This window comes from Micrasema longulum, unplaced genomic scaffold, assembly GCF_059751315.1.
Source record: "Micrasema longulum isolate JH-2025_06_02 unplaced genomic scaffold, ASM5975131v1 h1tg000965l, whole genome shotgun sequence".
Taxonomy (NCBI): Eukaryota; Metazoa; Arthropoda; class Insecta; order Trichoptera; family Brachycentridae; genus Micrasema; species Micrasema longulum.
Window position 1 is genome coordinate 196,567 of NW_028278156.1, and position 17,902 is coordinate 214,468.

At 31.3% G+C, this 17,902-nt stretch overlaps 1 protein-coding gene across 1 annotated transcript in view; it reads left to right on the forward strand.

Annotated features, from left to right (window-relative positions):
- The window catches only part of bark (C-type lectin domain-containing protein bark beetle), a 28,776-nt gene extending 11,143 nt beyond the window's left edge, over nucleotides 1–17,633 (forward strand). Inside the window, exons 2-7 of the mRNA XM_088232282.1 lie at nucleotides 8,486–8,649; nucleotides 9,885–16,099; nucleotides 16,212–16,423; nucleotides 16,509–16,644; nucleotides 16,800–17,019; nucleotides 17,275–17,633. Of these exons, the coding sequence (XP_088088408.1) occupies nucleotides 8,486–8,649; nucleotides 9,885–16,099; nucleotides 16,212–16,423; nucleotides 16,509–16,644; nucleotides 16,800–17,019; nucleotides 17,275–17,404 (7,077 nt within the window). The 3' untranslated portion in view covers nucleotides 17,405–17,633. The remainder of the gene's footprint in view (nucleotides 1–8,485; nucleotides 8,650–9,884; nucleotides 16,100–16,211; nucleotides 16,424–16,508; nucleotides 16,645–16,799; nucleotides 17,020–17,274) is intronic.
- The last annotated feature ends 269 nt before the right edge of the window (nucleotides 17,634–17,902 follow it).

A 17,902-nucleotide genomic window follows, 5' to 3' on the forward strand; every position in this document is an offset into this window, starting at 1 on the left:
AAAAATATATATATTACGCTAAAATAAAATTGTAAAATGTCTTCCTCGGCACGGGTTTTCCCAGTGAGGAATACATTGTAAATTCAATTTTGTAATATCTTTTTGTGAAGTATTAAATAAATAAATATGCGGAGCCAATGTCATTTTTTGTAATATTACAATAATTCATAAACACAACTACCTAGACATTTAAACATTGGCTTCATCGGTGATTTATCATGCAGATCGTATTTTATTATTTTTCACTTTTTGTTTGTAAATTTGTAAAATGTCATATCACAAAACTAAAAATGTTTTTCTTTTTAAATATCTTATGTTTTTCTCTCTGCGCTGCTACAGCAAAAACTTCTATGATAATTACATTCTCCGGGATATCTCCTCTTCAAAACACATATTGGACTTTACAGAATTGCTAACTGTATTAAGATAAATAAAATTATTGTTATTGACTTCCGATATTTTGCGTTGAAAGTAAAATCAATTATAAAATATAACCTTGATTGGAACGTTGGAACAGTTACATTTTATAAGCGTGACAACGTGTTGTGAGCTTGTGCGAATAGTTGCATAGTATTATCCAGAATATGATTTGATGCAGATTGGATTGCGTAATTACACACACCATGACAGCGGTGCAGATGATTATAATACTACATAGGTTGTAAGGGAAAACGCATAGCTATATTTTTAATGCACAATCAACTATGAGGCAGGTTCCAGTGCCATTTTAGCCTGGATATTATTCTCATTTCTCGTTAGTCATAACGGTAGCGGTAGTCGGTACGTCGGTAGTGTATGCTGAATGAACATAATGTTTTTTTACAATAATAATTATTACTAAACTATTGTTCTCAAACGCGGGATTTCTACACGCAGAAAAGTGTAGGAATGCAGTATTATTCAAGATGGTAGATAATCTTAATGTTTATTTCAAAGAGAATATTATGTACATTACTTATTTCTAATATAAACCAGATAAAAAAGATTTTCTTTTGAAACGTATCACTTTTTCTCCTACTTCATGGTGTCGAGTAGGTAGGTACTTAAGATCCACATAAAGGTTTTTCAAATTATCATCATACCCCTACGGCACCTGATGGTGCATAGGGCACAACATTAAAACACTAAATGCAGCATAACTCTATCATCTATAACATGGAGACTGTGTGATCAGTCTTACGCTTCAAGTACCAGTTCTGGGACTGAAATATTGCAGTCTTAAAACACCTTTAAAATAAATATTTCACGTCGACGTTGCCAGGAATTGAATCCGGGACCTTAAGGTGGGCGAATTCGCCAACTACTACACTACGAGGCCGACTAACCCCGCTCGATTGGCTTTTTCGGGATTTTTACCTGAGAGTAGCCATTTAGTCAAAAACACTCGGCCAGGGTAGGGTTCTGGTTCTATTTATCACATAAAACTGTTTTCTTCATCCGTCTGAATACAGACAGATATGGAGCAAGGTTAAGAATTAAAATAATGTTAGTAAATATTTCATATTTTTGTTGATGAAACATAATTTATTGTTTGATTTGCCAACGACGCTCTTTTTATTTTTATTTATCATGAGTGATGATTCATAAAATAAGTCGTATTTTCTTTTTATTCAAAATGTTAAAAATCTCTACTCTTCGAGAAGTAATATGGGAATGTTCTAAAGAGCGTCTATGATTAAATTTAAAATATATATCTATGTAATTTTTTGGAATCATGTATGACAATATAATAATTGATGTATTATTGAATTATAATTTTGGTTAACATATTATTTTTCTTATGTGATTAATGTTGTCAATAGTATAGTGCGGTCAGTATAAAGTAGGACCTTACACAATTTACTATACCACATCCTGAGTCTGTCATTTCCTTAGCGAAAAGATAAAAAAATATGCGTGTCACAACCTCCGAAAACAATGTTTGCAATATTTCATTGTTTCTATTGTACAATATTTTTTGTAGGATAATGCCTTAGTAATGGCCACTTTCTAGTTCATTTAAATAGGTTTTGTTCGTGTCCCGTATTAAACCTTTTTGAATTTTTGCGCCTCTATTACATTAGTCGAAAATTCACAAGCGTACTGCTTATTTATATTTGATTTTGTTCTCCTACTGTTATAATAATATGAAATAATACGCTAAACGTGGTAAATAACGATTCCTTGATCAAGTGGAGCGAAAAATGAATATCCGGCCTAAAGAGAGGGTAGACCCCATATTGGCTGTATATGACGTTATTTTGTTTCACGTATTTAAAGTCCCTACCTAGTTATATAATATTTAAACTTTGAATTTAATGTGTCAGCAACACAACTATAATAAATACAATATTAATTTCTTTTAAATAAGCATTTCCGTGGCGCCTAAACTTTAAATTTCTCAAGCTAACGCAATCGTAATTTCTTACTTAGTTTTGAATATAGGTACCCAGCTTAGAAATATAGAAAATGTTACATGTACGTATATAAATTGAATATGTTACTGCTTTATTACACTTACAAACTAATTTATTATATTCCAGTATTAACTTATGGACTACGAAAAAAAGTTACACACAAAGGTTGGCAGTTGGTTCTAATTAGCGCTGGTAATTCGACGCCCAAATGTCTATTGGCTTTTCAGAATCGAATTAGTATTAAATTTGCAAACGTTAATTTAAAAATTTGTTTTTGAATTTTAAAAATAAATTAGTACCTACGTCAGTTTGCAAATAAAAATATATCGAAACTAAAAAATTGTTTTTGGCTGATGTTATATTTTTTTTGAAATGGCCTAATAATGGACAAATGTACCTGCATTTCCTTTTATATTAGGTAGTTCATTTTTTCTACTATTTTTTCATTCAGTTTATTTACGGACATATTCTGCAAATTATGATATGTGTATTATTTGTAACTGTATCCTAATAAAAAGTACATTAATTCTAATGTGCATTTCTGCTTAGAGCTAACTAGTAGGCACTACCATAATTTAAAAATACATTGTTGCAATATATATTTGATATATCATCATTATTCCCCTTTCTGCACCCAGTGGTACATAGGGCACTGCGTTTTACAATCAAATGCAGCGTATTTCGATCATCTGTTACATAAAGGTAAAGTGATCAGTCCCACACTTCAGGTGCCAGTCCAGGAACAATGAAACATTGCAGTTTAAACAACTTCTAAAAACAATATTTATTCACATCCAGTCTGCCAGGAATCGAACCCAAGATCTCAAGAATAGCAGGCGAAAGCGCCAACCGATCTACTTGATTTCCTTATTGAGGATTTTTACCTGAAAGCAGCAGCAAAGAGTCGAAAACACTCGTCCTGGGTTCTGGTCCTATTTCACACACAGAACTGTATTCTTCACCCGCCTGGACACAAATATAATTTATATTGATAAAAAATCTGCTAAAATCATTTATGATAGCCGGTTCAAAATAATAATTTTACGAGTTAAATAATAAAATCGCCATTTTAAAACAAATAGTCGTGCTGAGATCAGATCTGACTTTTAAATACTTTCTTTTTGTATCAGCAGTGGAGGGTCTGCGTAATTTTATTTATTTATTTATTTATTTATTATATACATACGGCCTAAGTCAATTACAACAGTTACATGAAGAAACATAAATGCAAGAAACTGAACCAAAAGAACATAAAACTATTTAGCAAAGACAAACAAGGGCAAAACAATAATTGTATACAATATATTCAAAAAAACGAAAGACCTAAAACTTTGAGCTAAACCATGCCAATCCAACTTTATCCCACACTGTTTAGTCGCGAAGAGATCTACGAAAAGCCGGAAGATCTATCCCGAAAAATTCCAAGTAGTGTGATGAATTGACTAATCTACACATTCTGGACATTGGGGCATAAAAACCAAAGTTGCTCTTAGAAGATTTTATAAATAGCAGATTTTGACTTCTGGTGACACGGTTGGGAACATGAAAAGAACACATTGCAACAAAGATTGCAACAGAGATGGGACATCACTTAAAGCATAAGTATTTTGAAAATGCATATAAGGTCCATCTCAGTTCTACGTCTCTCCAATGAAGACAGATTAAGAGATTGCTCTACTTCAAAATAAGAATAATTACCCCCTTTGTAATCCGAGCAACCATGCCACTTTTCTTAGAAAACGGTGTTGGACAGACTCGATACGGTCAATATGAGTCCTGTAGAATGGAGACCAAATGGAAGAAGCGAATTCTAGATGGGGTCGAACTAGTGAGCAATAAAGAGTTTTGATGGTATTAATATTTTTAAAGTCCGCCGTCACTCTGTTGATAAAACCGAGAAGTTTGATAATTTAACCGATATTTTTTTTTCAAAATACAGATTTACCAGATATAGCTACGTACCTGAGATATTTAATTAATGTAGTGCGTTGGTACAAACCAAAAAAATATGGAGCACAAAGCCAGAACGTTTTTATAATCAAAATATTACCTGGGTACCTTAATCAAATAAATAATAATGTATTGATTACTTGGGTGACAAATCTAACTAATCTCAACATACAGGGTCTTCATTAAACCCTGTCACATCCGAAACCACGATGATCGGTATGAGCAAGAAGACATATTGGCACATAAAAATATATTTTTAGAACGAATAAAATTTAAAAAAAGCAAATGGTTGCTTACTTCTGCAGGGAAGAAGCGAGGAGAGGGAGGAGGGAATCTGATACTGCGCCGCGCTCCTCTCACTTCTCCCCTGCAGAAATAAGCAACCATTTGTTTTTTTAAATATTTTATTTTTAAACAAATTCTTTGTTCTAAATATTTTTTTAAATATGCTAATATGTCTTCTTGCCCATACTGATCATCGTGGTTTCGGATGTGACAGGGTTTAAAGAACACCCTGTGTTAGGTATAAGATACTTTAGTATATTTGTAAATCTTACATACATAATTATGATGTACTCATAAGTACATTATATATATTGTATACGTTACCATAAATAAATTGAATTTTACATATAAACAAATTGAATTTTTGGTTTCTTGGTTATTGTTGTAATGTCAGTAGTACATTTTTCCTACGTACAACTGAATGAGTATGTTGAACTAATCTAGATAGTACGTATGATTGTTTGTAAATAATGTTTCAGGTATACTCGCTTTTACATTGGTAAGAAAGGAACCCGTCATTAAAGATGTGGTATTTTCTTGACAGAGAACGTTGACTTTGGGTCATTAATGAGGACAGGAGCGTGACAATTTACTGATATGAAACAACATTATTCATGATGCATGATGCATGATGCACATTGTCATTTGAGCGCATATGAACTTCGTGTTTTATGGTGGCGCGTGCTTTCTCCGGGTTTGTCGTGGCGTCAAATAATGGCGTCTGAGCTCACGAAAATCACTTCTGAAACACTCACTCAGAGGCAGTTTTTAATTATTAAAAAAACAATACAAAAAATATTGTATTCGCTATAAATGTGTGAATAGTAAATAATTATGGCTTATTAAAATATAATATTGAAAGATCTTTTTAAGTATTTTTTTATACCTAGTAGGTACCTACTTTTAATTAGTTTTTTTTCATGAAAACACCCTTAAGCCTTTCACTATCGACTATGAATCGTTTTAAAAATTATGTTCAACTTGATTTGATATAAACTTGATTTGATTTAGATTGAGAATATTTTTACCTATAGGCATTTTCAGGGCTTATAACTTATAGTACCTATATGATTTATAACATAAACGACAAATCAGCCTTTTACAAAAAATTATAATACTAACATATTTGGCTTAATATGTATATTTTTTTAAAAACATAAATTTCCTTTTACCCAAGATTATACAAGTTTTTTTTTTTAATACCTAAAAATTATACAACATATTCAGTAGAAAGTTGAAACAATTCAAGAATAAATGTAAAAAACAAATAAAATAATGAAATATTTTAAAGTAATATGGCGAGAAAATCATAAGTACTCATAAAAATAGTATATATTACGAAATGCATAAATAAATCAATATAATTACCATTCCCCATCTTTAAAAAAGTTCAAAAGGTTTGTTCTATAGGAACAATACCCTATACTAAATATATCAGATACGTGGGATTTGTTCAATTTACACACTGTGTATCTAACTTTTACCATTCTACCCATGTTTTAACATCCATATTTCTTCAATTCGTCCATCTATGAATTTTAATGAAATGAAAATATTTGTCAATATTGACAAAATTTGTGGCAGTTTTTTAATATTTTTTTAAAGAAAAATAAATATATGCGTTCTTATAATTTATCCAAAAATTTAAATTTTGATGGCAATTTTCATATATAACTCACTATTAGAAAATGAAATTTTCAATAACTCACTATTAGAAAATGGAAATCAAATTGAGATAGCGTGGGGTTCGAACCTCGGACCTCTGATCAAATCAAGTTTAAATCCCGCACTTGTCTATAAACATTCGTTTATAGTAAAAATACTGATAATTTTTTTTGTTTTTACTATTTCGAATATGCTTTTAAAATGCGAAAATTAAACTGTTTTATTTTACTAGACTCGCCGCCAAAATATGGATGTTTATAAAACATGGGTGTAAAAATGCTTTAATATTTATATCGCGAGAATTCGTAGGTTCGAAAAACAGTTGTACAAATACATAATTCACAAAAAAATCGTATAAATAAAAACAAACGTCGAAGTAAGAGACTGTGGTTATCGTAATAAATCTAGTAACTATTCACTAACGTATTTTGTTCAAATAATAAATGACTTTCTTTCAAGTATGTAATATGAGTAAATAATAACGAAGACTTTGAAATTTACCGCAACTCGGAGGGAAAACATTTTTGAGAAGGGAATATGGAAGTTTAAGCATTTGCGGGTTTATGATTGGGTGGTTTAAGTGGCACACACTATGTAACGTTCACCATTCTGCCTATGTAAAGTGGCCACTCTAACCAGCAAATGACAAGTCATTAGCCCTGTAAATGCCTAGACTTCTGTATTCCCCTTTCATAAATGTTTTTCCTCTCTGTTGCAAAAAAAATCATTTATAATATGGACTGAAATCCGGTCTTTTCTGTCCGTAGGTACTAAAAATGAAGACATTATTTTTTGACGGCAAAAAACGTTGTCAGTAGGTAGCTAATTTAGATTTTTTAATTCAGCCCTGCTTTTAGCCTGCACTTATCTGGGTAAACTGCATGAGCGCATTTACTAGGCTATAATTCTTGGAACAGTGCATGAGTGCACTTACTGAGCTAATATAATATTATATACATTCATGTTTTTTGGTCCATGCAATCACTTGAAAGATAAAGAAAATTAAACCATTTATTACTTTTTTACAGTAATTAACTTTTCTCTTTTTTATATTTTCAAATTAAAATACTAAAATTTGTTGGTTCATTATAATGTTTCGTTATTTTTTTTTTATTTTTTTTTAATTTCTCGTTTTTTTTTACTAATTTCTTATTTTATAAAAAAAAGTTTTAACTTTCTTCTTTCTTCATTATTATTTATATTTGATCACTAAATTTTGCTCTCTTTATCTTGAAAATTGTAATAATGTTTATTTAATTTTACTACTTAATATTAATATTGAATTAAGTCATTATTATCATATGTTTATGTTTAAAACATAATATTTTTTATTTATTTATGACGTTTTATTATTCTTAGGTTTATTGTATTACTCGGTACATTTATTGTAATTAATCAATAATTTTAATCATTCACCATGGAAAATGTATAAATACTTTTTTTTAAATTTATGTTATAATTATTCTCATATTCTGTATCCGTTTCATAAATTTGTTGATATTTTCGTAAAATTCATAAAGTAATTTTCAATTGAAATGTGGTACCTAAAAATATATTTTTAAATAACTATTGATAAGTTGATATAGGTAGTATAACAGAGATAGGCATTTAAACAGTCTAGGCATTTACACTATTTACAATTACAGGGATCATGACCTGTCATTGGCTGGTTTGAGTGATAACTTTACACACTGCATTCACCATCCTGCCTTTCAATTTCAGATTCAACTCATCCACCTGTTGATTTTTATGAAGTTAAAGAGCTGACACATAAATCGACAGAATAGGTCTCAAAAAATATGTGCAAATATTTTTCCTTTCCAAAAAATATTATTTAAAAATGAAAATCATATCGATGGCATTAATTTAAAATGCTGTAAGGGACAATATAAATTGTTTGAGAGAGGAAAGAAAAATAAATAAAATTATGCAACTTGTTTTTATCAATAAATTGTAGTGTTTATTTCAGTGTAGTAATTTAAACTTTATCCCTTACAGCATTTCAAATTACCACTGACAATATGGTTTTAAACCTACTTTTCAAAAATTAAAAATTATATTTTATTAAAATGTATATTTTAAAAATAAATATTTGTTACATATTACACAAATATTTCATTTATCAACGAGTTGTAAATAGCACACTAGTCCGCAACACTAAATTTTGATTTTCCTGTTTTTTTTTGCAGGGCACAGATCAAAATAAAATCCAGCTAATAAGTGCAAATGCTCCACCACCAGTTGTAAAGGAAATTCCTGATATCCGATTGGTAGATGGACCCTCTATACTTGCTGGGCGAGTGCAACTTCTACATAAGGGAGAATGGAGATCTGTCTGCACCAATTCCAGAAAGTAAGTTATCATTGTATACTTTCTTCAAATTAAGCCATCAGTAATGCACCTGTATAGATTGATTATCCAGGTACTTCACTGATGGGATTAAAAATAATACAAGGTTTTTTTGTTAAAACAGCTAACACAAGAAAATATTTCATATTGACGATTTGATTGAAAGAGGTAAAAATAATATAAAATTATTGATTTTTATTTTTAACAATCCTGCCAAATATTCACTGGAAATATTATTTTGATATTCGCACATACACATTCTACATGAACTAGACATTAAATTTGATGTTCACTTTTCATCATCACAAAAACTTTTAATCACAAAATGTCAAATGTCAATAAACAAAATTAATTTTTATTGCATATAAACTTTACAGTCATATATAAAAGTAAAATACAGATATTGAAGTAAGAAAAATAGAATCAAGCTTTTAAAAATAAACTAAAAAATATAAATATCCAAAGTAACAAAAATTGTAATATTAAAAAATAAAACAATAATGTTTTCTATGAATAAACGAAAATTCCCAATGCATACACACACATACATAAAATGCTATACCTACATGTACACATTTAAATACAAAAATTACCTTATTGGAAAAGGAAAAAAAGCGATGTGTCAAAATTGTCTTCTGTACAAAAGACTAAAAATGCATGAAGTCTGAAGTCAATGTAAATATTTTAAAGGGATGTTTATAATATATTCCATATTACATAAAAACTATGTTTTTGATTAGTAAAATAATGAAAATGTATGTGTTTCAATGATTTACCCAAATATTTCCATTTTGGGACCATTTTCAATGAGTCGCAAGTGACTAACTAGGTATTGGAAAATGGGATTCAATTTGGGGTAGAGTGGGATTCGAACCTCAGACTTCTGATTTGTGAGTCCATAATGCTAGCCACAGAACAACAACCCGATAGTAGGTGTCAGTTAATGGAATATTTTACACATATATATGTAGATAAAAGTTAATTAAACACACATGAAAGTGATAGAATAGGAGTAAATATAAGTTATCTAAATATTATGATGAGTGCATAAATTTATGAAAAAAAAATAGGAACATACGCATTCATGTGCATTACATACTGTACATACATAGGTAAATTATATAAACCACGCAATATGTACATCCAGCCACCATCCCAAATAATCAACTCAATGAAGAAATTTTTTTGGAGAATTTAATGTGCAGATATTATATTTCAAAAGTATTTTCCCTTTACAGTTGGACTCGCTACGATATGGAGACCGCCTGCCGTCAACTTGGGTTTCATGGTGGAGAATTTTACAATTGGATAGACAGGCATCCAGGAAGAAAGCCTCGGCTTTTATACGAAGAACCGAGGTGCAAAGGAACAGAATCAGAAATCACCCAGTGTAATTGGAGCTCCAGGCAGCTAGGATCTGGTGTCTGTGACTACCATCCTGACCTCGGTATTAAATGCTTAGATATTCATGAAAATGGTAATCGTGTACAAACTACCAGGTACTGGAGAGGTATCCGATTTGAAAATGCTCAGTTTGATAGAATTCTCACTATGTCGAATACCTTATACGTCCCGACATCCATGTCGAGATTATCCAATATTGTCTTAAAATATGCTGGGGTAGGTAGAAACAATAATGCAACTGGTGCAATAGATATCATAGGAGTTCCGCCCGACATGAAGGATCTAGAAATCTCCAACTCGGCTTATAATGGTATTAATGTAACTTCTCCAAATGCTCCTATATCAATCAACAATTGCACAATAAGAAACAACAGAGGATATGGCGTTTACATTAATTCAACATATGGATTATCACATATCGACAATTGCATTATAAATGAAAATGGAGGAGATGGAATCAAATATGTTGTTCATGAAATAAACCCAAATGAAAAACATGACAGGGCGGACATATATGATTTTTGTACTTTGCCTACAACAGCCAGCCAGACATTCCCTATACAAATGTCTATAGAACAATCAAAGTATTCAAATTCTGAAAGAAACTGTCATAAGTATTTCTACACTAGACCGGGACACGTCCTAACATTGAATTTTATTAAACTTATGACTGATCGAAACGAATCAGCTGTGATATCTGTTTATGATGGAGGATCTATTAATGATAAACTTTTAGCAAGTTTTAAATTGAAAAATCACACAAGACCCCAAAGTATTATGACTACGAGGAATAAAATATTTATTGAATATCGCGCTCAAACAAAAACAGAAATTATTGGATTTATGCGATTAACATCAGGTCTGAGCAAAACATATGACCTGAATGTAACTAATAGCGTAATAGCTGATAACAATGGAAGAGGTATAGCCATTGAAAATTTGAGATCCCAAATTCATGTCCACAAAAGCTCCATATCAAATAATAATCACGTAGCTGGACTCCACATAGTCAGTGGAGTAGGCGATGTGAACGTTACAGAAAGTCGTATATCATTCAATAAAGGAGATGGAATTAACATTACTTACACTGGAGGAAATAGAAATGTTTCTTATAGTACTCTCAGTTCCAATTTAGGATATGGTGTGGCTATTTGGTTAAACAACAGCAAAGAAACAGAATACATTCATTTTAATCAGACAACAGTAGTACAATATTCCGAAGTATTCAAAAATCTACAAATAGGCATTCTTCATGGGAATTATTGTATGGACAGTTGGATAAATATAACCTCCAATTGGTTTAACAACAGTTTAGAGGATGCGATTGACATATCAACTTGTTGGATGAAAAATGATAACAGAGAAGCTTTAAATCTTCAAATAGGACACAATAAATTTATACAAAGTCAAAAGTTATCAATCAAGATTCAACCGGCATTGAATTTAAATGGCCGTATTGAATATAATCATTTTGAAAGTGGCAAATATGGAGCTATATTTATAAAAAATCAAATTGAAAACAGATTTTACGATGAATTTGATCCCCTTCCAACAAGCATTTTAATACAACATAATCACTTTTATTACAATAGAGGAGTTTTTGTGGTTAATCTTGGATTATCTCCGTACAGTCATATGCAAAAACTCCTTTTTACTAGAAACTTTTTGAAAGAAAACAGAATAAGAGAACCCTTTGATACACTAGAACAAAAATCAAATCTTATTCCCCGCAGCCGTGTTGCAGCAACTGTCGTAGTATCATCTAGCAATGTTGACATTTTCCGAAATATTTTACATAACTCGGAATCAAATTATGAGATCGGATCACATCTTGAAGATCAAAGCAAAATACTCAACTGTACTTTTAACTGGTTAGGGTTCAGTGAAGAAAGTAAAATATATGAAAGGATATTCCATCGCAAAGACCGATACAATCTTGCAAAAGTTGAATATTTACCATACTTGTTGCACAGTAGTAATCCTGCAGCCACTCAGATCAATTACAACCCTATGTACGTTCCACAGTTTTACATGCAAGGAACAAATATAGTCGGAGGAGAAGTAGACGGGACAGAAGTCCTCAAGCCTGGTGATTATATTGTTGAAAGAGATATTAATATTAGACCTGGAGGAAAACTCATATTGCAACCCGGGGTTAAGTTAAACTTTCCACCATCAATTGGAGTCATGATAGCTGGAAAACTAGATGCTCGAGGCAATTCTCCCAATGATATTACATTTACTCTTAAACGAGAAATAGTGATGATGAATACTAACGATACTTATGAAACTGATACGGAACATTATGATTCCGAAACACCTATTATTGAAACTGAACCATTGATTCCAATACGATTATTAGGAGGCAAAACGTCCAATGAAGGTCGCTTACAAGTACGCATAAATAATCACTGGGGAACAGTTTGCAATTACAAATGGAGTATTATAAATGCTGCACTGGTGTGTCATCAGCTAGGGTTAGTTTTAAATCCTGACGATTGGTATATGGAACGAAATCAAATTCCAAATGCAGGTACATCTGAAGATATAATACTGTCCAATATTGAATGTACTGAATTTGATAATGATATTACACTTTGCAAATCTGAGCATGTGGAAGAATTCGAAAATTCATGTACTCATGATCAAGATGTGGGTGTTAAATGTTACGATTTATCTTGGGCCGGTTTGAGATTTGGAGTTCTGGCAGAGCGAGCTGATTTACAATTTATTAGTATTGAAAAGGCTGGCTTGTTGGATTACACAACTAACACATTTAAACCAGCACTACAAATCGATTTTGCCCGACATAGTTTGGAAAGTGTACGTGTTTCAGATAATTTACAAGATGGCTTAGGAATTCTGTATTCTGATTTATATGGGGCAGATGCCATTAATATTGTGAAAAATTCTGAATTCTCAAACAACAAAGGAAATGGTATAAGTTTCAAGCAATTGGGACTGAAAGTATATGGTTCTGTCATAGAAAATAACCACTTGGCAGGGATAAGTCATGACCAGCATATATCTGGAATTCAGCAAAGAGAATTGGCTGGTTGGTTTAATATGGCTCCAGATTTCAATATTGCAGATTCTAATTACCATCCGATTGTATTTCCAGAGTACGCCACCGATATTTCATTAGAAAATGGTGAAACTCGTTACATCGTAACATCCAAAGTATTAGGAGAATCTATTAAGAAAATTTACAATGTCAAATGTCACCCGGGATATGTTATCGGAATTCAACTATTAAATCCAATTCATAATTATTCCACTGAGAGAATATGTGTTTATGATTCACCTAATATGAACTATAATAGTGAGCAGTGGTGCCTGAAAAGGGATTTATCTATTTTTCCAACAACAAGTAGCAGCTATGGTATCGTAATAGACTACGATAGCGGAGAAAATGGATTGGGAGGAGTTGTTTTAATTATCAGCGCTGTTGTGGCACCAGTACAAGACATTAAAAGAAAAATTGTGAAAGGTGCTATTCCTACGCTCACAGTAACATCTTCGAAAATTAAAAGAAATTACCAGGGTATCAAATTGTCTTACTATAACAGATACTTAAATGAAATTGGTGACCATTTCTTAAGAAAAGCTAATGAAACAACTAAATTAATAAACTGCGAGATATCTCATAATATTGGAGAAGCTATATTTATCCACACTCCGTTTTGGGACATACATGAGAGTAATATGTCTGAAATAACATTTATGATAAATAATACATTGATAACTGATAATGGAAGAGGTATTTTGCAATTCGCGAGAGATCTTAGAAGCTCTAACAATCTGTATCACTATATAATGCAGGACAACTCCATAGAAAGAAATCATCGTGGAGGATTTGAAATCAGTCTTCCCTATGTTTGGCAGTATAATGAAAACTTCACGCATTCAATCTACATGAATAATAATACTTGGCGAAATAATGATATTTTCGAGTTTATTGTTGATGGCCACTATTCATCTGTTAATATTACAGATAATATATTCTCTGATAATGTTTGTAAGAACGGTCTTATATCTATTAGAGGGATGGAAAAACAAATGAAAATAAAAAGAAATAAAATAGAGCGTAACAATGGTAAATTTATGGTAGAATTTAGAGCTGACAGTCAAAGTGAAATAGTTGGGGAAGTAAAGGCAACATTTAAATTCAATGAAATTAAATATAATAAATATATAACACACTTCAGGAAAGGATTCCACCAGTTAACTGCTGAACCAACATTTGTTGTTGGATTTAGCGGAATACAAAAAGTCAAAATCAATAGAAATCTATTTGGAAATAATGCTTTAGACTACAATTTGGTAGCTGGTATAAAGACAGCCAAAATCAATAATCAACTAGATGTTTCGGAAAATTGGTGGGGGTATAATGATGAAGCTTTGATTAAAAAGGGAGTTTTTGATTTTGATGATTGGAATAATCATGCAGTTGCTAACTTCCGGCCTTACCTCACAGAAGATTCATTAGAATCAAGTGTGTCAGTGTCTTTTGAGACTCCAACTACTCTCAACTTGAATGATTTGGGAGGTCGTCTCCTAGAAAACACTGCACTTTATAGAAAAGAGACACCATACATCATAAAATCAGATATAACGGTAATGCCAGGTGCAACTTTAACCATTTCTCCAGGAGTGGTCATGGAGTTTATGCCAAATGTTGGAATACTAGTATTGGGAACCCTAGTGGCTCAAGGTTTGAAAGGATATGAAATTCAGATGCGGCCCTATTCTAATTCAGGAAACATGGAAAACAATAACATAGAAAAGAGACATGTTCAGTATTCGCAATATGGAATATCCAAGCGCCATTTAGAGGAATTAGTTGCTCAAGACTCGATAAGATTGTGTACAGGGAGAAACTGTTCTATCAATGATTATTTAATTAATCAAACTAACGAAGGCTTCTTGGAATATTACAATCGAACCACTCTGCAATGGGTTCCAATGTGTGATCAAAGGTTCACAGAGCGTAATGCTCAAGTAGTTTGTAGGGAACTTGGCTTCGATCCCATAAATGTGTATTTCGATTATGATCGAAGGATAGAATACCACAGTAACTCACTGTCTAGAGTTTGGTCATGGCCTGAACCATTGCAGTGCAAGGGTACAGAAGATCGCTATGAAGACTGTCCTATCAGATTAAATGGGCAGCTTTATGGACACCGACACGAGTGTAAGTGGGATTCTGATTTTGTTTTTATTCACTGTGGTTCAAGAAACTTGAATCCATCGCAGAATTATTGGGGTGGAGTTCGTTTTGCTAATTCTGACTTCGAGTATAATTTATATGAACATAGAATTCATGACATTCACACTCATGAAACTGTCCGGAAAATCGAAAGTATTATGGAATATGTCAACATAACTGGGGCTGGAATATTACATAATGAGAAATCTCCAGCTGTTCAAAGTATTTTAAAAAGTCCTAAAATAAACTTCGTAAGTATTTCTCAATCTGCATTCCATGGAATAAACTTAATTTCACCAAGTGACACAATAAACTTAATGTTTAATGAAATTCAAGACTCTCTGGGGGTTGGAATGAATATCGTATCACTTACGGGAGAAGGCCGAGAATCTGATGAATCTAGTTTTACTCCATTAAAATCTCTTAATTTGCCATATCATTTGTTTTCGATAATAGACATTTGCGATACCACTAAAGAGATTATTATTGAAGAAAGAGTACTGATATACTTCAAATATGACAATAACCCTGTAAACTGTGTTAAAATATTTAACAGTATGTATAGAGTAAAACCATTTGGATTTAGATTAATTCAATTTGATTTGTTTAATCACACTCAAGTATATGGAAAACGTGATTCAATTACTCTGTATGATGGTGATATATATAATGTGTCAGCGCCAATAATTGCCCATTTGGAAAATGGTTCTCCATATCAAAAGAAATTATTTAAAACAACTGGGCCGAGCCTTAGTATAAGATTGTTTGCTAATGGGGCATCTGCAAAACATGGATTCTTTGCGGAAGTTGTGACACTTCCCATATCTGCTATTGGATTTAGTAAGTTTAATATTGATTAATGATTTTCTTAAATAATAAATAACTCACACCTTGTAATTGCTTATTACTTACATCTTTAAAATGTTAAATAACAAATTGAATTAAATTGCAGATCGTGACGTACAACACAATATTTCATACAGCACATTTAGTAGGAATAATGAAGGTGCATTCAGCTACTATTCTGCTGGAGAAGTTAATCCTATTATCACAGTGGAAAGAAATCAGTTTACTGATAATTGCAACAAATTGTATGGCAACTTTACATCATGTGGTTCTAGTATTGATATGGATATACAGAACACCCAAACATTCTACTTTAGGGTAAGTCAATATTAAAATGAATGTTGCAAGTTTATATAATACAATAGTAAAGTAATTTAATAAACTCATTGTAATTTTTTTTCAGAATAATTTAGTAAGAAACAATGTTGGAGGACTCTCATTACGTGCAGATTCAAGGGGATCGGCCACATCTCTTAAAGGATGGATACATAATAATCTCTTCTTTGGTAATGAACATTTACCAGCTCTAAAAATAGAAGGTATGGTTGTTTATAAACTTATATTTTCATAATTTTACTGTAAATTGGTAATTTTGCCAAAACTTCTGTTGACCATTTTTTATTTAAATGTTTTAAATTTGCATAGTTTTTAAAACTTAGAATAGTAATATGAATACTGTTCTATTATTGTTCAGGTCGGCAGTCATCACCATACCAAGAAGTCATAATTTACCGAAACTACTTCACCCAAAATAAAACTCCATTTAAGGATGTGGTAATTCTAAGACAAGTGGTTTCTAATTTCACATTGAACTACGTTCATGCAAATATGGGTATGAGGATTCTACAAGTTTCCGGATTTGATAGAGTTCGGCTACCTATTTATCAGACTACATCACACAATGGTTTTTACAAGTAAGTTATGCAGTTTGACTATTGATTGATAATATGTAGGTATTTAAAAAAATGACACACTAAAGCGTAATTTAAGTAAATAACTTATTTTCCAGAAGATATGGTGCAGTGTTAAAAACAAGTTTTTTTTTCGTGCGATGAACAAAAATTTACACGTGTCTTTACTTTTAAGAGCTTGTGTTTTACGTAAACATCTACTTGTGTTCAAATTTTATTGAATTATTAACAATAATCATGCCTTATTTTCCATTTTAGAAATTATGCTCTCGATCGAGATGGGAGAGCAACTGTAGTAGCGGGTACAGCAGGACAACATTATGTTGATAACATATTTTTCAATCCAGATAATGATTACGAAATGATCACTGTAAATCAATCTTTGTAAGTATCATGTTTAAAAAAATATTATGAAATATTTAAAACATTAGTGAGTAAATAAATAAATAAATACATAGTGAGTAAATAAATAGGTACAATATTATTATTTTATTGAATTGAATATTACTTTATTGAAAGCAATAAAATTGAATGGTATTTAAGTATACTTTGAGGTGTAAGTTCTTTTAGTTTAGTAATTTTAGTACTAAATTAAATGCGATTAATGAAAAATAAAATTAAATAAGTTTTGTATGTAGGCCTTTAAAATAAAATATTAAAATAATATATATTATTTAATACTATAATAATGAATTATTATGTCTATCCCTGTGGAGCAAAGTTTTCTCAAGTGCCATAAAAACATTAATCTTATAGTAATAAGCGTATTTTTAGCAAATAAATATAGTATTTTTCGCATAGAATAAAATTTGTGACAGAATTGAAATTAACTTGAATTTTTTATTTCTGTTGAATATCATTGTTGTGCCTGCAAGTAGCATTAAAA